General features: G+C 47.6%; 2 protein-coding genes and 1 long non-coding RNA gene across 4 annotated transcripts in view; 1 reads left to right on the top strand and 2 right to left on the bottom strand.

The window, feature by feature from the left end:
• The window catches only part of LOC109731226 (uncharacterized), a 39,667-nt gene extending 21,646 nt beyond the window's left edge, over positions 1 to 18,021 (top strand). The window contains exons 2-4 of the long non-coding RNA XR_012921051.1: positions 11,665 to 11,736; positions 13,511 to 13,621; positions 17,646 to 18,021. This is a non-coding gene — a long non-coding RNA (uncharacterized LOC109731226). The remainder of the gene's footprint in view (positions 1 to 11,664; positions 11,737 to 13,510; positions 13,622 to 17,645) is intronic.
• Positions 1 to 24,478, bottom strand: part of GIMAP7 (GTPase, IMAP family member 7) — a 69,071-nt gene that overhangs the window by 29,148 nt on the left and 15,445 nt on the right. The window lies entirely within an intron of this gene.
• GIMAP8 (GTPase, IMAP family member 8) lies at positions 3,373 to 22,913 on the bottom strand. Of its 2 annotated transcripts, XM_076006719.1 has the most exons (6): positions 22,474 to 22,906; positions 22,025 to 22,219; positions 15,397 to 16,054; positions 12,151 to 12,196; positions 8,209 to 8,838; positions 3,373 to 5,030 (listed from the first exon to the last, which is right to left on the bottom strand). In XM_076006719.1, the coding sequence occupies exons 1-6, from the start codon at positions 22,539 to 22,541 to the stop codon at positions 4,351 to 4,353; spliced, it is 2,277 nt and encodes a 758-aa protein (XP_075862834.1). In that variant the 5' UTR covers positions 22,542 to 22,906; the 3' UTR covers positions 3,373 to 4,350. The 2 variants fall into 2 exon arrangements, with proteins under 2 accessions (XP_075862834.1, XP_012641582.2); XM_012786128.3 differs by lacking the exon at positions 22,025 to 22,219 and having other exon boundaries at positions 22,474 to 22,913.

Raw genomic sequence — 24,478 nt, 5'->3', positions numbered from 1 at the left:
ATAAATAGCATTGTGGCTGCAGCATAAAGGGTGATTAGAGAGAAGCAAGCCTTGAAACACGTTCAGTCCTAACAAACAGTTGCCACGATCCAGACCAGAAATGACGGTGACCTTAACCGGAGTGGAGAAAAGGGGGAAAGTGGATGCTCCAGGAAGATATGAAGCCACTATAATACAGAATGTTTTGTTGTTTATTGCAAAGAAAAGTCAAAGTGCATGGTTTAGGCAACTTGACAGATCATGGCACCATTCCCAAGATAGGAAACCCATGAAGGAAGGCATGAGCAGCCAGTGGAACCAATAGAGGTGCCCATGAGAATCCCCTTGCCCAGTGAAGACAGGAATAATCAAAAGAAATATCAAAGGTGTTTGGAAGGTGCTCCAGTACCCAGTAGACCTGGAAATATTGACAACCTATGATGTCCAATAGGATTGAGAGTTATGCTGTGTAATTAATAGTGCCTAGGCCAGGTGCAGCGGCTCATGCCTGTAATCTTAGCACTCTGGGAGGCCAGGGCGGGCGGATCGTCTGAACTCAGGAGTTCGAGACCAGCCCAAGCAAGAGTAAGACCCCATCTCTACTAAAAAAAAAAAAAAAGAAAGAAAGAAATTAGCTGGACAACTAAAAATATATAGAAAAAATTAGCCGGGCATGGTGGCGCCTGCCTGTAGTCCCAGCTACTCAGGAGGCTGAGGCAGGAGGATCGCTTGAGCCCAGGAGTTTGAGGTTGCTGTGAGCTAGGCTGACACCATGGCACTCTATTGGGGCAATGGAGTGAGACTCTGTCTCAAAAAAAAAAAACAAGAAAACATAGTACCTAGTAACCAGTTCCCAGCAGCGAAGGATTTCGATCAGGAAAAGAGTAAAACCATGGTAGATGCCACATGACTCGTGACAGACATTTTCAGTAGGCAATATCGCTGGGCCCCTGGGCAAACTCAGAAATATTAATATATCTGGGGAAAACAGAACTTGCTGGGAGGCTGGAGCGCTGCAATAGCAGGTGGGGTGCAAGCTAGGAACACATTCGTAATTATTGTCAGTGTGATGTCACTTTAAACTTCAGGTGACTGTCGATTTATGAAAGACAAATTATGTTTCCTGAGGCTCTTTAGGGTTTAACAGCTTGACCTAACCTTGACCCCTTTTAATCTAGCCTACCCGCCGCCCTGTAACGTGTGGGTCAGGAAACCTAGCCTGCTACACTACCACCACTAACCTATGTGAGGACAGTGTAAAGAGAAAAGCAATAAATAGGAAATGTTTGTAGCTGCGAAGGGAAATGTATCTTTCTGTTCACAGCTAAATTTTACACCAAACACTCTGTGGAGTACATCCTGTGTCAATTCTCAGAAACAGACATGTGAGCGTAAAGCCAAAGACATTTCTCATCAACATCAAGTTGCTTCTCATGGGAAAATGGGAGATGAGGCACGCTGATGCCTTAAGCTGTTAGGAGGGTGACAGTGTCCCAGTGGGACAGGCTGGACCAACAGGTGCATGGAACAAACGAATGTAACACTGGGATAGAAAGGGGAGGAGCTTTCCTGAAAAGGCGGATGTTCCATTTGAGGCAGGAGGAGAAGGGGCTTGTCATCAAGTGGCCTGGGGGTCCTTCCAGGGAGGCCAGCTCGCTTGCGGGTCCTGCGCCCTTTCAGAAAATTAGCCAGTTTTTATGGGATTTTCTGTTTTGTCGTAATCATGAAACTTTTTTTTTTAATCTTTAAGCTGAATTTATCCCAAATGCCACATTTTTTGGTACATCTTCCTCAATGCAGGAAGAGAGAAAAGTGAAAAGGATGGCTGTGAGGAAGGAGGGGAGGCTTGGTGCGCTCAGTGACCCAATGTGAAGAACAATCACAAGCTTAGTGCATTAAAAAAGACACCGTGAATAGGGAATAACCACTTCCTCAAAAGTTATCTCGCCCGCTCTCTAACCCAGAGATGTGGACCACAGGGACGCGCCGTACGTCCCGCCGTACGTCCCGCCGTACGTCCCGCCGTACGTCCCGCCGTACGTCCCGCCGTACGTCCCGCCGTACGTCCCGCCGTACGTCCCGCCGTACGTCCCGCCGTACGTCCCGCCGTACGTCCCGCCGTACGTCCCGCCGTACGTCCCGCCGTACGTCCCGCCGTACGTCCCGCCGTACGTCCCGCCGTACGTCCCGCCATCCATTGCATCAGAGTCTCTCAGTCTCAGGACTGTTGACATTTTGGGCCCGATAATCGTGTGTTGTGTGGGACTGCCCTGGGCATTTTAGGGCGTTCAGCAGCGTCCCTGGCCTCTACCGAATACGTGCCAGTAGAACCTCCTCCCTGTTGTGAGAAACGGAAATGTCTCCGAGAACTGCAGGGCACCCGATGAACGTCACTACTATATGTGCACGTAAGTGTTGATCAGTTAATAGCAATTCGATGGTGAGCGCGTAACATTCATCAGGGGTCGGGCAGATGGGAGGGAGGAGGGGATGGGTATATTCACACCTAACGGGCGCGGTGCGCACCGTCTGGGGGATGGACACGTTTGAAGCTCTGACTCAGGTGAGGCAAAGACAAAATATGTAACCTAAACATTTGTAGCCCCATAATATGCTGAAATAAAAAAAGAATTGCAGGGCAATATTATTTCCAGCTGAGAACCACCACGTTACATAATAACACCACCCTGCAGAGGCAGGATGAGCAACAGGTGGCCAGGATGCCTGTGGCCTCCTTAAGACACATATGCTTGAGGCAGTGGAAGATCAGATCTGGACGCCCAGCGTGGAGCGGGGTCCTCAGTGAGGCATGGAGCATGCCAGCCAGTTGTAGCAGGCATGAGGGGCACCACTCTTGAAGGCTGTCCCTTCAGGAGGAAACTTGTCAGTCAGCTCCGAGGAGTGCAGCTAGCTGGCAGCCTCCGGCTGCGACACTGTCGGGCCGCACCTCACCTTCTGGGAACCATGCTGTTCCCAGGGTCCTCTTTGCCTGCAGCTGAGCACAGCAGAGCTGCTAGTGTCTGCCCAATGCAGCGCTTGGCCAATGACCCGTCTTTGCCCCCGAACTCCCTACTGAGCTGGCCCGGGCTTTGTCAGATCTGAGGCTCTTCCTGTCCTGCTCAGCTCCTCCCTGCTTTCCTTCTCCTTTCTCCACCACAGTATGAAGGGTTTCCCTGCCCAATTCTGCTTCCTCCCTCTTTTGCCTTTCACTGGCCTGACCCCCCCCCCAATAGACTTCTTGCACTCCTAACTCTTTTTCAGCATGTCCTTCTCAGAGGAGCTGACACAGCAGCATTGTCGCCTGCTCAGGAGTGGACCTAAAGAAAAACAATGGTGTCTGTTAGCCCCTACCTGTGAGATGATGCCAGATTGCTTAACCCACGAGTACCCGACCACGTGCAGCTCCCAGCGTCACCTGCTCAGCCATTGGCCACTGGGATCTGTTCTGGCTGTCAGGGAAGACACATGGAATGCCTTCCAGACCTTATTCCTCCTGTGTTTCCCTTCCAATATTGGTTACATGTATTTATCCTTGCTGAAGTAAATGTCCAGAGTGGAAGACACCTAGCTGGCACAGAGTGTCACCAAGTGGCTATCACCAATCTAAAGTTCTCAGGCACCAAAGTTGCAAAAACCTCACCTGAATCAAAGTATGTAAACACCTCGATTGCCTCTTCATGAAGGCATACTCTTTCTCTAAATCAGAAAAATAGAAATCGAAAGGAGAAGATGAATTCATAATCTAATTTATGTTTATTATTTCATTCAACTAAATATATTTACATACACATTTTCTAGACATTATCATGTAAAGGGTTATGTGAAGTCCAAAAATATTAATAATGACAGTCCAGGCTTTTATAAATGGGTTAATCTTGAAGGTAACCTGATATTGCAAGGGATAAAATAAGCAAATGACATCGAAAACATCTGACCCTATACCTACCCTGAAGAAGATTCCCTATTTTCCATCTCACATATTGCCCACCCCAGGCAGCTGTCAGTATTATTAATTTCTTCTCAGCCACGGGTAGAACACCTCTGTCTTGGAACCAAGCAGCAAACTTGAGTGTGGAAGCCACGTGCCAATGAAGGTGGGGAGGAAAGACAGGCTGAAGCTGGAAAGTTGGTGCCCGCCAGCCCCAGACTATCTACTCCTGGACTCCTTTTCCTTTACGGTCCCCTCAATTGGCCCTAGCCTCACAATTTATTTACCTACAAACAGCTAAAGTATCACAAGGTGGGATACATTTACCTCCCAACCCTCAAAGCCGTGGCCGCTCCTCCCATCCGTCAGTCCTACCATGGCCCCCTCTCCAACCTGAGGGTGTCCCTAACTTAAAGAGATCCCAGGTATTTCAGCTACTTACATTAACTTTTAAAATTCTTTAGGATTTTTTTCATATTGTACTTTTCCTGAGCATGTTTGAATTGTTTTATGACATTGTCCCATACATAGGCATTCCCATCACCTTCACGCTTCCTTCTCAGCTCGTTGGCCAGAGTCAAAAGAGCTTTCACTTGGGCTTCTCCAGCTTGGCCAGTTTTCTTGTTATTAAAACCACAATACCGCCCTCCACACCTTGCAATTATGTTCTTAAGGGCTTTGTTTTTTGTGTCCTTGACGTAATCTTCAAGCTTCCCCTGCCCAAGGTCCTCCGTCCTGGTGAACAGCACAATGACATAACGCATCACATCCTTCCCGAAGGCGTACTCCAGTTCCTCCACCATGGCTTTGTCCTCTTCGGTGAATCGCCCCAGCTGGAGCACCAGGACAAAAATCTTGGGCCCTTGTTCACACCAGGAGAAACAGCGTTCAGTCTCCTTCTGTAACCAGGATGGATCCTTCTCAGCACCAGGCGTCTGGTTGAAGAAAGGAGTGTCCACCACCACCACGTCCTGCCCGTCCCATGTCTTCCTGCCACTCTGGCACACCTTGGTGACCCGCTGGGCTCGGAGCGCAGAGAGGAAGACGGCGCTCCCCAGGATGGTGTTCCCCGTTGCGCTCTTTCCAGCCCCACACTTCCCCACGAGGATCAGGCTCAGGGCTTCTGTCAGGAGGAAAGCAGAAAAGATTTGTGACCCCGGGAGTATCTGGAATTGGACATTAAAGTTATGTAATAGACAACCTACAGAACGGGAGAGAATATTAACAAGCTATGCATCTGACCAACGACTAATACCCAGAATCAAACATCACAGCAAGAAAAAAATCAAGCAACCCCATTATCATGAGAATGGAAAAACAAGCACCACATGTACACACCATCAGATTGGTATTAACTGATCAACACTTAACTGCACATACAGTAGTAACATTCATCAGCTGTCAGGCAGGTGGGAGAGGGGGAAAGGGGATGTGCACCTAATGAGTACGGTGCATACCGTCTGGGTAACGGACACTCTTAAAGCTCTGACTCGGGTGGGGCAAAGGCAATATATGTAGCCCAAACATTTGTACCCCCATAATGTGCTGAAATTAAAAAAAAAATTTTAAAACTGGGCAAACTACCTGAACAGACATTTTTCAAAAGAAGATATACAGATGGCCAAAACATACATGAAAATATGCTCTACATGATAATCATCAGGAAAATGCAAATTAAAACCACAATGAGATACCATCTTACTCCAATTAGAATGGTCATTAGTAAAAAATCAAAAAACAATAGATGCTGCTGCAGATGAGATGAAAAGGGAACACGTATACACTGTTGGCGGAAATGGAAACTAGTACAATCTCTGTGGATATCACTATGGAGATTTCTCAGAGAACCAAAAGCAGATCTACCATTCAATCCAGCAATCCCATTACTGGGTATATACCCAAAGAAAAAGAAGTTATTATATCAAAAAGACACCTGTACTCACATATGTTTAGCGCAGCACAATTCACAATCGCAAAGATATGGAATCAACCTAGTTACTCATCAACTGATAAGTGGCTAAAAAAATGTTGTGTGTATATATATATACACACACACACACCATGGAGTACTGCTCAGCCATAAAAAAGAATGAAATAATGTCTTTTGCAGCAACTTGGATGGAACTGGAGATCATTGTCCTAAGTGAAGTAATTCAAGAAAAGAAAACCAAATACTGCATGTTCTCACTCATAAATGGGAGCTAAGCTATGGCTATGCATGGTCACACAGAGTGGTATAAGGACACCGAAAACTCAAAAGGGAGGAGGGTGGGAGAATTGTGAGGGATGAAAAATTACCTATCGAGAACAATGTAGACTATTCAGGTGATGGGTACACTAAAAGCTCATACTTCACCACTATACAATATACCCACACAACAAATCCCCATTTGTACCCCCTAAATCTATTGAAATTTTTTTTAAGTTTAAAAATAAATAGAGAAATAAAATAAAAAATAAAGTCATATTCCAAGCAGGACCACATCACTAAAGCAGAGGGGATGCTCAGGCAGGGCCAAGGCTTCCCTCTCACCTGGCAGCTCAGTCCCCGGGCACAGGAATGGCTTGTCCTCAGTCACTCAGCGAACTCAGCAGCAGGACTTGGACCACTGTCTCCACCCAGTGCTCATCCACTAACATGGCACTGTTCCTACCTCTGAATCTGCCCTGCCCCCTTTTTCTGGTACCTTCTCTGACTCCCTGGCTCCTGTGAGTGCCACTGGCTTTATGGCTCTTTTCCTCCTCGGCCAGGGTCCCATCTACACATCTTGTCCTTTTGTCGTCTGTTCCTGTTACAACTATCTCTTCCCATTGCCAATCAGTGCCAACTATAGCAGTCTCTCCTTAAAGTTTTTAAAGAATTATTCTATAGAATTGACTTTCATGAAAAAGTAACTATATATACCATTGATATATACCATATATATACCATTGATGAATTAGCAGTTTCCATGCTCAGATCATGCTAAAATTTATTTCTCATTAAATCCACATTGAATTTAATCGCCTTTCACTGATGAGTCAAAAGGCACTTCCTGGTTATAATAACGAATGTTCACTGAACACTGTGGTGTGCGGTGTCAGCAATGGTGAAAAAGAATAAATTTCCCTATGAATGGAATTTACAGATGCACAGAGACAGGACAATATGTATTCTTTGAAGGTTTTTCTTTTTTTTTTTTTTTTTTTTTTTTTTTTGGAAAGAAAGGTGATGCTGATCTTTGAAGGTTTTTCTTATGCCTTTGCACTTGCACTGTGATGGTCCAGTGCCCATGCAGGCTTCATCACAGTTTTCTTCTATTATGAATTCTTTACCAAGTGACTAATATCTGCTTCAAAGCAAAGAGGGAGGAAAGCCCATCCCATGCTCTTCCTTCCAGGGGAAATGATTGAACTGCTTATCCTGAGCCCACAGTCTCATTATTATGCTTACAGGATGAAGAGTAGTAGCTTCATCTTCCAAAACCCCCATATTTGTCATGTATTTCAGTCTCTGCTTCTGTGCCTACAGGGGGTCTGGTTCTCAGGTGCCTCTGAAATCTGGTCTACCCTCCCCCTCCCACATTATCTAGAGCTGTGAACCCCCACCTCCATCAAGACCATATTTTTTGTCCCCGAACAAGTGGCATGCTCAGTAGTCCTACCTCTTTGCTAGTTTGCTCGCTGGAAGGTCTTCCAGCTTTCTGCTCAGTCATCCGAACCCTACCACTCTCCAAAGACCATTTCAAAGTGGGCTTTCTCCGCACAGCCTGTCTGACTTTGCCACATATCTGTACATCTTTAGGAGGCTCCCAAGTATCTGGCCTTCCATGGGGAATACGAAAGGGTTCAATAAACACATATGTCCATTTGGGGCTGACTTTCTTCCTGGCTGAGGGTGTTTGAAGCAGAGGAAAATGGAGTGAGTAAGAATGGGAAGGGTCTCAGCTCAGGTCCACGTGTGGAACCGAGTGGGAGGGGAGTCCTCCTGCAGCAGTGGGGAGGCAGTGAACTGAGCCCGGCGCAACAACGGTACACTGGGGGGAAAACAAGATTGGAAAAGGTCAGCTCCTTCCCTCATGACCCTCGCCATCCAGTTGGCGAGATGGGTTAAGGGTCACGAATTAAAGACACTGTGCATGGAAAGCTCATAACTTCAGTACAATCTGAGAAAGAAAGGAGATAGAGAAGAGTCAAGAGTGGGTAGAATGCACCTGTCCTTTCTATCGTTTCTATGCCTTCTAGAAAATAAAAGTTCTTATATATTGTATATCTATTTTTAAAACAGTGTCTATGAAAATGTTTTCTATTTCTCACTTTACCTTTTTCCCTGAAGATGCAAGGCTTGTTTCTGTTCTGCTGCACCATGTTCTCGATTTTTTGCAGAAGCTCATCCACCTGCCTCTGCTCCTCGTCTCCCGTCACCCGGTAGTCGAAGGCGCTGTACCTGCTTTGACATTTCTGGATGAGCCCATAGAGATCAGCTTGATTGTCTCTTCTTAAGAACGTATCTAGATCCTCATCCCCTAAATCTTCTTTCCTGGTAAGGAGAATGATCATGTGCTTAACGAATTTGTCTCCAAAATTGCTTCTGATGGCGTCCAGCACCGCCTCATCTTGCTTGTTGTACAAGCCCAGTGGCGTCACCATCAGGAAGGCGTGGGGGCCGGCACAGGTGTATTCCCTAAGCGCTGATCCGGCGTCCTTGGAAGATGAGATATCTGGAGAATCAATGATCAAAACTTTCTTCTGTCTCCAGATTCTGCTCTCAGAACTAAAGCTCCGGGTTACGGGCCGCTCGCTGAATTTGGTCTCAAAGACCCGCTTCCCCAGAATGCTGTTTCCTGCTGCACTTTTCCCAGCGCCGCGCTTCCCCACGAGGAGGACCCTCAGTTCCGATGTCCCTGGGTTCTGCTCAGGTCCTGTGGCCTGCCTCTGTCTCTCCCCTGGGCCTGTGGGACAGAAAAATTCAGAGTCTCTTCCTGCAGTTGAATATGAATGTGGACAGGTTTTATTTCTCATCCCTGTGAATTTTTGGAGAGAATGGCAACAGCACCCTGAGCCACTAGAACTGAGGCCCAGCCAGGAGCTATCCATCAAGGCAAACACCACAGAGAGGGCATGAGTCAACTAAGAGACGGGCCAGGAGCTTGAGATTTCCCGGGAGCAGGAACATGCTACATTTGGCCCTCATCAGTCTCGGTCCTCCAGGGACCCCTCATTCTGTTACCAAGGGCAACCGGAGACCCACGGGCTAAGATAAGAGCAGGGAGGATCTGATTTTTAAATGCCCTTTGGTGGTTTATTCCTAAAACCAAATACACGCAGCAATTTTTTTTTTTTTTTTTGAGACAGAGTCTCGCTTTCTTGCCTAGGCTAGAGTGAGTGCCGTGGCGTCAGCCTAGCTCACAGCAACCTCAAACTCCTGGGCTCAAGCCATCCTCCTGCCTCAGCCTCCCAAGTAGCTGGGACTACAGGCACAAGCCACCATGCCCGGCTGATTTTTATATATATATATATTAGTTGGCCAATTAATTTCTTTCTATTTTTATGGTAGAGACGGGGTCTCGCTCAGGCTGGTTTTGAACTCCTGACCTTGAGCAATCCACCCGCCTCGGCCTCCCAGAGTGCTAGGATTGCAGGCGTGAGCCACCGCGCCCGGCCTCAATTTTTTAAAATAGAGTAAATGAGTGGTATGCAACATGGATGGATCTCAAGTGAAAGAAGCCAAATACAAAAACTACGTACTATTTAATTGCATTACACAAAGTTCAACAATCACAATTAATCTGTATTGATAGAAGTCCGCACAGTGGATCTCTTTGGAGAGGGGCAGTAAGAACTTCTAAGGTGATAGAAATGCTCTAGATATTTATCTAGATGGTGATCACATGTGTGTTGATACGGGAAAAGGCACCAAGCTGTATACTTAAGATTCGTGCGTTTTACTCTATGTAAATCATACCTCAACAAATTGCTGTGAAGACCTGCAAAACTGCACCCACAAACTATACCTCCATACATCCCCTGCTCCCACCACTTCTGCTGTGGCCCAAGGTCAACACCAGACCCATGTACTGAGCAAAAGGTAGGGTCAACACCTGCAGGGAATATGCACGGAGGCTGGGGCAGCGACAGCGCGCGTGGGCAGGGATGTCACTCCCCCTGTGAGCAGCAGGGCAGGAAGGTGGAATGAGCACGGCATTCAGTGCAAAGCGAGATGGCTAAAATGCTAGAGACATCAGGTCCGTGTTGTGTCACCTGGGAAAAGTTTCTACTTTGTGAATCTCAGCTTGCACATGGGTGGGATAGGCACGTCAATGCCCATGTCGTGGGGCTGTTGACAGGAATAAGGGAAACGGCACCTGTAAAGGCATTAGTGTCCCGAATGGCTTTGTGGGTGCGGAGGGACTTGAATCAGGCCTCAGAGCCTCCCTTCCTCTCTCTCGCATCCCCCCCTTTACCACCTCAGGGCTTTGGCACATATGCGAGCGCTTTCCTCCTCTCTTATCCCGTCTAACTCCTGCTGGTCATTCTGGTTCCTGTGCAAATATCGCTTCTTCACGAGAGCTTCCCCTAAATCGCTGCCCCCAGAGCCGTACAAATTGGGTGCCATATATCTTCCTTTATGACTCCTACCAAAATAACAACTCGTTCTTTCAAATATCGTCTCGCCCTTCAGTTCAGGAGAGACAGTGTAGCGCAGTGGTTAAAAGGAGGAGCTGAGGAAGGAAACGGCACCCCTGGGAGCCGGGGGCTGGTCCCACATCCGCAGCGAGGCCGTGGCCCCTCGTGTTCCTCACCCCCAGCATCACAGAACATCAGACAGGGGCGCTCTGTGACCACGGCCACTGCACCGTCACGTGTGAACTCAGAGAAGCACCAGAGCACTGCCCAGACGCCCGTCCCGGCTGAGAGGGTGCCAGCTGCTTCCTGACAGCGCCAGCCTCACTTCACCCTCAGCGCCTTTGAGAAAGAACTATTAAAATACCTAGTCGTGGCACTCCCACTTCCGGATAGCGTCCATCCGGAGCAAAGGCCCACCTTCTGGAACCTTCCTCAAGCTCACCCAACACAAGCCCACGTCCTGTGAAACTCCTTCCCAGCCCCCTCTCTCTGAGATGCCCCGTGATTCCCCACGGCGGGCCAGGCTCTCACTGCCGCGCGCCAACGGGCCCAATCCCGTCCAGCCGCGGCGTGTTCCCGGGGCGTCGGCAGAATTCTGAAGCCCACTGCCTGAATCCACGCGTTTCTGGCAGAGTGCACTCATTTGTGAAATGAGGATCACGATGATGATGCCTTCTCCACAGGGCTGTTACCAGGACCAAACTGCATGTTTTTAAGAGGGTTGTATACTACATGCTGTGAGGATGGAATTACATATATATAAGTTATTTTCCAGCACATAATGTCACCTGCATTTATCATTATTATCAAAATTATGATTTTAATAATAGGGGGAAGTTCCATGAGAAAAACTGTCTTATCTCTCTTGTTCACTGCTGAATACTTGGTTCTTGCAAAGGGCTGACCCAGAAATAACCTGCAAATCCATCAACAAAGGCATGGTTGCAGTGGTATTGTACATCCACATTGTGAAGTAAATTGCATCGACTGAACAGAAAGAGGTCAATTTACGTGCATTGACTTGCGCAGATGGGCAGGATAGATACACCATTAGTAGCCATTGTTAACATGGATACTGTGCTCCAACAGCTCCAATAACATCCTGCAAGTTGTTATTGTCCATGAAGGACTGATTTCTGCTTTTCTAACAGGAGTCAAAACCTGGACAATGCTGGATCCAGGGCCAGAAAGAAGAGGCTGAGTGAAGAAAGAAGCCACAAAAGGTAAGCCCAGCTCTGTCACATTTTGGAAAAGTCCAGGGACACTTTGTTGTCCAGGACCTTTGCTGGTATGCACCTACTCATGAGTGAACCTGCTATTCATAAAAAGTTCTTAGACTTAATTTTAACTTCATCTTTCTTAAATCTCCATTATCAGCCAAGGAAACCCTCCCTCTGCTTTCTTGCCTGGCCTTGCCCAATGTCTTTGATGATTTCGATCGTCCCTCTCTGAGAGTTCTCTCCACTCATGAGTGTGAGGAGGTCCTTGGAGAATTGGTTGTGGGCAATAACCTAGACTAGGTCTCCAGGGTGCATTTTGTTCTGATTTATATGGATATTGGTGTACTTCAACTTGGCTGCATAATGCACTAAAAAGAATATAGATATGACCTTAATATTTTTAAAGGATCAACTTACCATGTGTATAGTCCCCCTCCTGAGATGCAGCTTCATTCACACAATCCTAGAAGATAGAGGGAAAAAATGATGCGCATAGATTTCAAGTCTCATCTTTTTGCAAATTAAAAAAAAAATGGAAATTTAAATATATAATTCAGAGTAATCTGCTGATTAGAAGGTGGTCAAATCGAGGCCCTGGTCATGGTCTACAGTGGCCTTTGTGGACCTGTCCAGAGTGACAGCTGACCCTTAGATCCCACTGATGCTGCTGTGACCGGCTCCCAGAGGAGGCGACATCGCCGGTGTCTCCTTCCCTCGCTGCTCTCACAATAGAGATGAAGCTGCCTCTAACATGAGGTCCGGCAAAATTTGAAAACTCTCCCGTAAATTTGGCCAATAGAAACAAGAGGATGGAGGGCCAAACACATAACTGACATCCCTTTCTCCTGCCTGGTGAATCCTATACTCACTCCCAAAATTTAAGTTGCCGTGGAATCAAGGAAGGAAGTGAAAAACATGACACGCAGTCTTGATGGACCTGCTATCCCTAGAAAGTTCTTCGACTTAATTTTAACTTCATCTTTGTCAAATCTCCATGTCAGCCAAGGAAACCCTCCCTCTGCTTTCTTGCCTGGCGTTGCCCAATGTCTTTGATGCTTTCGATCGTCCCTCTCTGAGAGTCCTCTCCACTCAGCTCCGATCGTCAGATTTATTTCACCTTACATAGCCCAGTTCAAATTCTTTAGTGTTATTTAAATACAAACAATTGTTACAATGTAAATGTGCATAACGTAAAAATTAATAATCTTTGCATCGCCAATCCACCAGAAAACAACAGTTTTTAACTGATACATATCTATGTTTTTCTACATTTACACTAATACATACAAGCATACGTGAACATATAAAGACACTTTTTTAGGTGTCTGTAGTATGTAATGTATCCTGTACACTGGCAGAAGTCACTGTAGATAAATCTACATCATTCTTTTTAGTAGATACAATTTGTCCCATAGTGTGGACATGCATAACTAATGCAACCAGCCCCTTATTGATTGATCTCCAGGTTATTTCTGGTTTTACTATTTTTAAATTTCCGTGATAACTATTCTTGCCCATATATCTTTATATATACTAATGCTTTTATTTCCAGGGCATAGAGTCCTCAAAGTAGGGATCTGACTCAGTCTCTGGATTGTTAAAGTCCTTGATGTCTCCATAATTTATTTGACTCCCATATATTTTCATAAAATGATAACAGCTGATAATTACTGAGCAAATACCAAAGTCCAAGTATTTGTTAACGACTTTGTAAGCATCTCATTTAATCCTCACAGCAGCTCCTGAGATACACGTGATTATGATCTCTGTCTTACAGAAGACAAAACTAAGACACTGTGGTTGACAAAGCAGATACGATCTCTGCTCTCACGGAGCACGTGGGAGGCGCCCCTGGAATCACTTGATATGGCGGTGACCGGTCTGACAGGTGCCATGCGGGGAGGGGAGCTGTGAGGGCTCATTCCAGGGTCCTGAGAGTCAGGACAATCGGGGAGGTGTCCCTGAAGAGTGAGCTTCAGCCGAGGCAGGTGGATAAATAAAAGCAGAGCTGGCACGGGGCGGGATGGGGAGAGCAGTGTCAGTGCACAGAGAATCGCACGCCTGAGGCTCAGGCACGGACGTGAGCATGTCTCAAAGGCCCACAGGAAGGCCAGTGACACCAGGGCACAGAAAGGGTACAGGGTAAGGAGCCAGGCCAAATTAGATTTCAGCCAGGTTCTGAACTTCACTGTAAGATCAGCGGGAAGTGACCAAAGCATTTAAACAAGAGGGATTTGTTGTGGAAAACTCATCCTCCTCTTTGCTGACATCCCTGCTCCATACAGCCCTAAAGAGAGAGGCAGATTGTGGTAAAAGAGAGAGAACTCAGGCCTAGGAGATAAAAGGGTGAGTAACACAGGCTCCCACAGCCTCAGTTTCCTCATCAGTAGAACATCTGTACGTAGAGGTGCTATGAAGACTTCGCTAGCTTGTGTATGTATCTGGAATTTAGCAGGCACCAAATACAGGTTGATTTTCTTCTTATTTCCATCCTGCTTAGGCTTATTGCTCTCCACCTCTACGAAGTCTCTCTGTCTGGCCAAAACCTCCCCAGGCTCCACTTTTGCCTGCTTTTCATCCTCTGGCACTTACAGCTGCAGAATCCTCTGTCTCAGCCTCCCCTACTTACACCAAGCCAGTGAGTGCTCTGTTTCCTATGCATAAGTCACTCCAATTCAAGTGTAAGCTCCTCAAAGGCAAAAGCCTGTGTTTTTGTATTTTCCTTAGTTACATTTTCCTTTCATGTTAAAAAATGAAATAAAATACCACCCTGGCAATTATGTGTAAAATGGATTAGGGTATAAGGCCCAAGAATGAATGGCATTAGTAAGTTAAAATAGTATAGGCAAGCAAAGATGCTGGCTTGGACCAGGTGGTGGGAGAGGAGATGGTGGGAAGCAGGTGGATTCCAGGTGGATCAATCCCTGATGATTTCAGATGCAAGCCAGCCGGGTATCAAAGCTGACATCTGGGCTTAGGTATAAAGAGCATGGTGAGCACTGTAACCATTGATTGAGTTGAGAGGAAAAAGCCCTATAGATTTAAGAGGGATCAAAAATTAAGAGAGACAAGTGGAGATGCCAAGTATCGATGGCATAAAGGAATCCAAGCTCACGAGACAGACTGTGGACAGACTACAGTTACTACTTTTAATAACTTGGAAAATGCAAGCAGTAAATGGAGCTCAGTGCCATAAAAATGTGTGATCATCTGAGAAGAGAGTATAAGGAATTGAAGAAGGGCCAGAACCAAGCCCCGAGGATGTCAACTTTTAGAGGTCAGAGATTAGAGGAGGACTCAGCAATCTTTGGAGTCGCCACAAATAAAGCAGGAAAAACAAAACAAGAAGAGGGTAGTTCTGTTGAAGCTAGGCCAAGAGAGAGACTAAAGAATCATTTGTGTATTCAATAATATGAAGGGCCAGGTAAGATAAGGGCTTAAACTTGTCCATTAATTTGCCAAGAAAGTCTAAAGTCCTTAGGCTGATATCTAAAGTAACCTACAGTCTGGTACCTCCTATTACTGCAGATTATATATAAATATCTCCTTAAACGAAACTCAAGTTCCATCACACAATGCAATATTTCATGTATTTGCGTCCATCTTTATCCCACTAGCTTTAGCAACAAAGAAATCCTTAGAGACATTAACAAGAATTTTTACCTGGAATCTGCTGCCCTCCACTTTGAAGTTCACACAGTATGATCCTTGGTTCTCAACCACTAAATCCTCGATCTTGCAGAGGAGCTCGGACACCTGGGCGGTCCGCTCGTCCTCTCCTGCCTTGTTGTTGAAAACGCAGTATCGGCCCCCACAATTTTGAACCAACTCCTTGAGAGACTTGTCGTTATCAATGTACTCTTGCAGCGAGTCATCTTCCAAATCGTCCTTCTGAGTGAAAACAATAATGGTGTGCCTCCTGGCTTCGCATCCAAACACCTCTTCGATGCCCGTGACTGTTTCCTTATCCTCCTTTGTATAATAGCCGACGCGGATTACCAGGAGCAGGGCATGGAGGCTGGGAGCAGAGAGCTCCAAGCAGCGCTGGATGTTGCGTTGCTTGTCTTCAGCACAAGCTTTCGAGAAAAGGTCAGGGGTGTCAATGACCACAACCTCCCTCCCTTTCAGGTCCCCATGCTCTCTCTGGCACACTTTGGTCACCATCTGATCACTGCACATGGCCTTGAATGCGGGTCTTCCCAGAATGGTGTTTCCTGTGGCACTTTTTCCTGAGTTACGTTTCCCCAGGAGGAGGAGGCGCAGTTGGGACATCCTGAAACTCTGCTCTAACATGTTCCCCTGACACGGGCTCCTGCTGGCTCTGCTGGGACAGAAAGAAGCACATCAGTGTTCAGCCAACACACAGCATGGATAGGAGGACAGCAAGAAACACGTTCTCTTTTTGAGCCAAATTGTCCCTGAATAATCTGAGCTACCAGGAAGTCCTAGACTCAAACTATATTAGAACAAAACCCCTGTTTCCCAGGATCTTCCTGTGCTCTTGTCTCCCAAAAAAACCCAGAGATCCATTCTTGTTCTTTAAAATATCTTTACCAATAGGAGCCATAAGGAGTCAGATATGCTAGAAACCAAGGTAAACACACAGGATTCAAAGTTGAAGTAAATCTCATAATTAACAGCAATGGTTAAAAACAGCAGGCTTCTCAGCAGAGACCTTACAAGCCAGAAAGCATTGGGGCCCTATTTTTAGTCTTCTTAAACAGAACAACTGTCAGCCAAGAATTTTGTATCCTGTAAAGCTAAGTTTCATAAATGATGGATAAATAAAGACTTTTTTAGGCCGGGTGCGGTGCCTCATGCCTGTAATCCTAGCACTCTGGGATGCAGAGGCGGGTGTATTGCTCAAGGTCAGAAGTTCAAAACCAGCCTGAGCAAGAGCGAGACCCTGTCTTTCCTATAAATAGAAAGAAATTAATTGGCCAACTAATATATAGAGAAAGAATTAGCCAGGCATGGTGGTGCATGCCTGTAGTCCCGGCTACTCGGGAGGCTGAGGCAGGAGGATTGCTTGAGCCCAGGAGTTTGAGGTAGCTGTGAGCTAGGCTGACGCCAAGGCACTCACTCTAGCCTGGGCAACAAAGTGAGACTCTGCCTCAAAAAAAAAAAATAATAATAATGAAAAAAAATAATTAAAAATAAAGACTTTTTTAGACCAGCAAACACTGAGGGAATTTGTCACTACTAGACCTGCCCTGCATGAAATACTCAGAACTGCATTATACATGGAATAGCACAATAGATACCCATCAGTGTAAAAAACACCCAAAAGTTAAACTCATAGCTTTTATAAAACAGTAGCACAAGAGAGAAAGCAAGACAACAAGGTATCATACAACATGATAAACAGAATAGTATCCCACGTCAATACTAACACTGAACGTGAACAGCCTCACTACCCCGCTGAAAAGACACACACAGGCTGAATGGATGAGAAAACACATCGCAAGTATATGCTGTCTCCAAGAAACACATCTAGCTTTCAAGGACTCGCACCAACTCAGGTAAAGGGATGGGAAAAAAATGTTCCATGTAAATGGAAACCAAAACTGAGCAGGTGCAGCCATTCTCATATCACACAAAGTAGACTTTAAATCAACAATGATAAAAAAAAAAAGACAAAGATGATCATTATATAATGGTAAAGGGAACAATTCAATAAGAGACATAACAATCCTAAATATATATGTACCTAACACGGGAGCTCCCAGATTCATGAGGCAAATTCTACTTGATCTAAGCAAATAAATAAGCAGTGGCAACATACTTGCCATGATAAAATACAATAAAGTAGAAACACGTAGAACATACAAGCAAATAGAATGTATGGTAGTCATGATACCTTGAAAATAGTATCACAGGAGACAAACTAGAAAACACTGGTTTGTTTACAGGACTCATGAACATCATGTGCCAGTGGAACTAACAGAGAAGCACAGTGTGGTGGCTGGACCATGCACTCAGAGTCACAGTGCCACCTTGGACGGCCAGCCCTCCAGGGTCCATGGTAAAGTTGGAAAATTTTCCATAATACCTCGCACCCTTGTCTAGTCTCTCTGCCCTTGGTGGATTCCCTCCTCTTCCCACCGAGTCTGTTCCTGTTATCTTCTCACCGCTTGTATTAAGAGACCGACCAACAACAAATAAAGGGCAGAGATGGAAGAAGCAGATGAGAAGGTGATGCAAATGAGGACAACGTTATGAAGCCCATGGAGGAGACGGTTGCTGGGGACAGTCTGGTGCCACTCCATAGAAACTGCTCCAGTGAGTGTGACCAAAGATCCCTTAACTGCCAATTCACAGTGCCCTTTCCCTGGTTATCTTATACCTGATCACTCTGTACCCTACCCTCTTCAGTTTTTTAAGTTTTTCTGATTGTAAAGTGTGAAGTTTATTCTAGAGAATTTTGTACACTTGGAAAATTTTAAATAAAAAAAAAAAACTTCTCTGGATCCATCATACAGAAATAGCCATTGTCAAAATATGCATGTATTAGATAATGAGTGAGATGCGCACCATCTGGGGGATGGTCATGCTGGAAACTCAGACTTGTGGGGGGGAAGGGCATTTATTGAAACCTTAAAATCTGTACCCCCATAATATGCCAAAATAAAAAAATACATGTATTTTCTTCATATATACATATTTTTTTCACTTATATCCTTTATCATTTGGTAATAAATTGTCTTGTATATTGTATTTTTCATTAAATCATAATAATATACTTACTTACTTACTCCTCAATACTTACTCCTCAAAGGTAACTTAGAAAATAAAGAATGAATAAAAAGCCATCTGCCATCTGCAAAGAATCATATCAATTTGTAATGTTTTTGTAACATAAATGAGCATTTGGGGTTTATTTTATCGTATGTATTATCATATATATGTGATTGTCTGGAGCTAATGTAAACTTTGTGTGTAGAAAGTTCTTCCTAGGAATTACTCCCAAAATTAAAGATAACAAATAGTAGTAAAATAATTTACTTTACCCTGCCCACCGCCACCGCCACCACCACCTGTGCTCCACCAGGGGCCCAGGGACTAGACTGTGCAGCCCGCTCGCTGATGCAATGCCTACGTGCACCACCGGGGGTCCCAAGAGCCAGCCCATTGTCACTACTGCAGTGCCTGCTGCTGCTGCCACCAGCACCCAGCCCAGCTAATGGAGCTTCTGGGCATATAGTACTGTTTTCTTGGTGATGGGGCAGATTCAAACAGAGAGCTCCTGCTTCATCCTTTCCCCTTCCCGCATGGAATTGAAGTGTGATGTCTGGAATTGTGGCAGATATCGGGAGGGCAATGAGGTAACAAATATGAAAGCAAAACACCAGCAAGCTAACTTACAACAGAGCAGAAGGGTAAAAGGCGCTTCCATTCCTGATGATATCGCTGAGCGGTCAGAACATTCCGGAGGCCACCTCTTTGTTAAAGGAACATTTAATATTCTGTGATTTAAGCTCTTGCTAATCGAGATGTAATGCACGGATTAGCAACATTGACAACACTTGAGATCTCGTAGGAACTGCAGCATCAGAGCCCACCCCAGACCCATGGAATCAGAGCCTGTAACTTAGCAAGATCCAGGCGATGCTCATGAGCATTCAGGTTTAACAAGCAACACCAGTTTAAGCCATTTAGTTAAAAGCGAGCACTTCTAAATGAGTCCACAGGAAAGGCCAAGTTTCCCAGCACCGTTTACTGAATAGTCCCTCCTTCCTCCAGTGATTCTGCCGGACACCAAGTGCCCATAATTCCACAACTCTGCCCTTAGGTTCTCTGTTTTGTCCATTGCACTCTTAGTCTGTCCTGAACCACAATGTCTTCCTTACTAAAGCCCATATGACTTGATTAGTATAGCTTTAAAATCAGTCTTAGTTATCTGACTCAGCAACTCCCAACACCTTGCTAATGTTCACAATTGTCTTGGCTATTCCAGGCTCATTCATCTTCCATAGGACTTTTAAAATCAGCCATCACTTTCCTTAGAAGCCCTGCTGAAACTCTGAGTGGTGTTGCATTGAATTTTCAGCTTACTTTGAGAGAAACTGACATCTTTATAGTATTGAGCCTTTCCCTGCACTCTCTTTTTGACCAGTTTTAAATATGTTCTCATTTCAATTATGATTTCATTTTGATCCATCATTAAATTACTAAATTTCAGAATGTATTGAGAGATTGGCTCCCTTATTTGTTTGTTTATTTGAAATGTTACACCACAGCCAGAGAACAGTGTCTGTATAAACTATGTGTTATTGGTTGACATTTACTTTTTGGGCCCAATAAAATTTTTGTGAACGTTCCTGTGGGCTTGAAGAGAAAGTGCAGCCTGTCACTGTGGTGCTTACACAAGCAGGGAGCCCCCCATCGCTGCCACCTTAGCTTCAGTCCCCAGGGCAGCCCAGCATGCCCCCCCCCCCGCCTGCAGCCCATCCTCCCGTCTGTCTGCAAAATTCCTGCTCATTCTTCATCGTTTAGCCCCAGACACTTGGGCTCCACATCGAGCCTTTCCTGATTTTTCCAGATTAACTGGTCACCGCTCTTTCCTGGACTTCTGCAGAAACATTGTCACTGCTCCCCTATCTCCACCCTCCTCCTGCGATGTATTGTCCATCAACAGAGTGATCCTGTTAAAACAAGAGACGAGCCGCTTCTCCCGCACACACCCCTGGAAAGACCCTCACCCCACCCACCTCCTCACCCTTGCTTTTAGAAGTGGAGAGGGAGATTGAAGTGGTGTTACTTTGAACAGTAAAAACAGTGACGCTGGCTTGTGTCCTCAGCCAGGGAAGTGGGATATTTTTTCAAATTAATTTAAGAAAAGAAGACACTACTGAGTAAACAAGCTGAAGGGAGCAGAGACCTCCTGCAGGCCTGAAGACGAAAGAGACGCATTTCCCAGGGAAGCGGCTTTGTTCTGTAAGGTTCCCCAGCACAGGGTGACTGAACTGACGCGTCTTCGCTGGACTTCTGCCTGCAGCACAGTGTTAAATCAGGACTCACACACATGCACACACACACATGCACACACACACATGCACACACATGCACACACATGTGCACACACATGCGCACACACATGCACACACGCACACACATGCACATGCACAGGCACACACACACATACAGGCACACACAAACACATGCACACATGCACAGCCACACACACAGGCACACACAGGCACATACGCACACAGACAGGTATACACACAGGCACACATGCCCACATACACAGGCACACGCACACAGGCACAGGCACACGCTCACACACACACAGGCACACACGCTCACACACAGGCACACACACGCACACAGGCACACACGCACACAGGCACACATACAGGCACACAGGCACACACGCTCACACATGCACACACAGGCACACACGCACACAGGCACACATGCACACACACAGGCACACATGCACACAGGCACACATACAGGCACACACATACGCACACAGGCACGCATACAGGCACACACGCACACAGGCACACACGCTCACACAGACACACACGCACACAGGCACACACACGCACACAGGCACACATACAGGCACACACGCACACAGGCACACACGCTCACACATGCACACACAGGCACACACACGCACACAGGCACACATACAGGCACACAGGCACACACGCACACAGGCACGCACACAGGCACACACGCTCACACATGCACACACACAGGCACACACGCACACAGGCACACACACAGGCACACATGCACACACACAGGCACACATGCACACACAGGCACACATACAGGCACACACACGCACACAGGCACACACGCTCACACAGACACACACGCACACAGGCACACACGCTCACACACAGACACACATGCACACAGACACACACGCACACATGCTCGCACACAGGCACACACGCTCACACAGACACACATGCACACACACGCACACAGGCACACACACAGACACACATGCACACACACGCACACAGGCACACACGCTCACACACTCTTGCCCAATACATACATACAATGGCCCAAACTGCACCACTTTCTCCTACGCATATGGAAAGTACATTTGAAGACAGAGGAACCTGCACTCACCCCCCCACCCTCCCCTTCCGCACGGCCCCCTGATCCATCTCCCAGGCCACTCTGGAGCCCCCAGAGCAACTGGGAGAAAAAGCGCTTTCTCCCCAGAATGCAGTGAAGACTCCACAGGCGGCCTCCGCCCTCTTCCCAGGAAACAGCCCACGGAGGACGGGGCCCACGTCCAGTGGGGGGTCCCACTCACAGAAAGGTGGTCAGAGCCGCTCGGGAGCCCAGCACGGGGAGGGCCTCAGTGGCTGCCCAGCGGGTCAGGCATCCAGAGGAGGGAGGACCGGCGTGGGGGCCAGGCTGGCTTACATGCAGGGAAATCAGAAATGCTGCTTTTGGTGAAGTGCTGCCCAGCGCTGATGCCCACTTCCCAGAACCCTGCTGTGGACGGCTGGGAGATATTGTGAAAGGGAACGTGGAGAACCGCATGCCTCGGGTGACCGCCCCGGGCTGCTCTGTGGCACCCTCCCCCAGCACGGGGCTCCCGGGAAGCCTCCTTCCCACCTGCCTTTCCCCTCCCGACCCCCCCTGCAGTCAGACCCGCAGGCAGTGCCTCCCCACGGCCGGCCGGGCTGCCTTTCCTGGCAAAGCCGCCACCCCCACGCGTGCAGCAGAGCACACCCGGGCACACGCGAGCGCACGTACCGCGGTCCTGTCCCCTGGCCTCTCTGGGTCTCAGAGCCTCCCAGACGCGCCGGGTCCCGCGTGTCCATGCTGGGCCAGGTGGACGCAGCTGCCAGTGCCCGGCGGAGGTGAACCCCGAGGAGGGCGGGGAGCAAGGAGAGCACAGCAGGCAGCGACCGGCTTCCCGGGGCCTCAGTCCTCCGGGCAGGAGGATTTCCGAGTCTTTCTGCGGAGGAAGAGGCTTCTGGAATAGCTTTCACATCCACAGAAGCACAGAGGCAGCCCGAGAGGAAGTTCAGGGCGTGCCTGGCCCAGGGTGACCGCGTCCGGAGCGGCCGGGACTCAGGGAGGAGCCAGCGCCGGGCACACGCAGCGACCCTTCCCGCGCTGCCCGCCTTCGGGCCACGAAACAGAAAACGAGATTCTCTCACAGAAACTCCTGTTGTGAGCGATCGCGGTGTCCAAAAGCCCCAGCCTCTACTTCATAAGGAAGCCAGACCCTGAGAAGACATTTTTATTTTTTTATTTTACTAGGGTAAAAAACACAGAACACCAAATTTACCACCTTCATTCTTCTCGGCCTGTGCAGGAGTGGCGAGGGCGTTCACGTGGCCGGCACCGGATCCGCGAACCTTTCACCCTGCAGCGCCCCCGCCCCACCGCCCACTTTCCACTTCCCGCTCCTGTGGGTTTTGATGGCTTCAGACACTTCTACGAGTGGAGCCATACAGAATCTGCCCTCTTGTGACTGCCTTGGTTTGCTTCGCAGACCGTCCTTGGGGCTCATCCGCATGAGCGAGAGCTTCCGTCCGGATCCTCTGCACGGGGCGGACGCAGAGGCTGCAGACACCCTGCACTTTGGCTCACATTGGCTTTTCTTTTCTTTTTTTTTTTTTTTTGAGACAGTCTTACTCTGTTGCCCTGGCTAGAGTGCCGTGGCGTCAGCCTAGCTCACAGCAACCTCAGACTCCTGGGTTCAAGTGCTCCTCCTGCCTCAATCGCCCTAGTAGCTGGGACTACGGGCATGTGCCACCATGCCCGGCTGATTTTTTCTATATATATTAGTTGGCCAATTGATTTCTTCCTGTTTTTAGTAGAGACGGGGTCTCGCTCTTGCTCAGGCAGGTTTCGAACTCCTGACCTTGAGCGATCCTTCCGCCTCAGCCTCCCAGAGTGCTAGGATTCCAGGCGTGAGCCACCGCGCCCGGCCCACATTGGCTTTTTAACTGTCTGGGGTGGTCTGAGCCTCCCATAGGGGCTGCACAGACGGAGGACCCAAGGGGTCTGCTTAGGCACGGGGGCTGGGTGCTTTAGACAGGAAGTTTCTAAAGAAGCCAGAAACATAGGTTTTGGGGTGCTGCTCTCAGCCTGTCACACCCTGGGGGATCCACCTTCCCCTGGTCCCCATGTGCCAGCCTCAAGGACTCCTTCGCCTTGTTGCGAACCCAAAGGAAACCCTGGTTGTGTTGGGATGGCCCAAGAAGGGTTTGGGGGAACACACCTTGGTGGGGAAACCGACGAAGCCTCTGCCCCCCCACGTACCTCCTTAGTAAACAGGGACCCCCACCCTTCCTCGGGCAGCGGGTGGACACACATAAAGCCACAAGACCGGAAGACAAGAACCTTCAGCCAGGTTAGTGCCATTCACCTCCGCTGGGTCACTGCCAGAGGCAGGGGTCCCTTTAGCGGCAGAGCTAAGGGCCCAGCAAGAAATCGCTTCCCTAAAACAGAGAAGACCATAAACTTAGTGAAGAAAATGCTCGCTCATTCTTAAATGAAATATTAAGCATCCGTGGATTGCTCTGAAAAAACTCCTCAGAGTCTCAGCAAATCGATTATTGTCTAAGTTGACCATTTCTGCAAAATGATCTTTCAGCAAATTGGCTCTTGGAGCATTGGTTCTGTAATTCTGTGTGGCAGGAAGGCTGCCCCCCTCCTGCTGGTGCTGGATGGGGGCGCCCTGCCCCCTAGCGGCTCTGTGACGAATGACAAGTGCAGCAAAAAAAAAAATGTTCCCCGGAGGCCT

Source organism: Microcebus murinus, chromosome 9 (assembly GCF_040939455.1).
Source record: "Microcebus murinus isolate Inina chromosome 9, M.murinus_Inina_mat1.0, whole genome shotgun sequence".
Classification (NCBI taxonomy): domain Eukaryota; kingdom Metazoa; phylum Chordata; class Mammalia; order Primates; family Cheirogaleidae; genus Microcebus; species Microcebus murinus.
The sequence above is the reverse complement of the archived record's forward strand: the minus strand, read 5'-3'. Positions and strand labels throughout refer to the sequence as shown.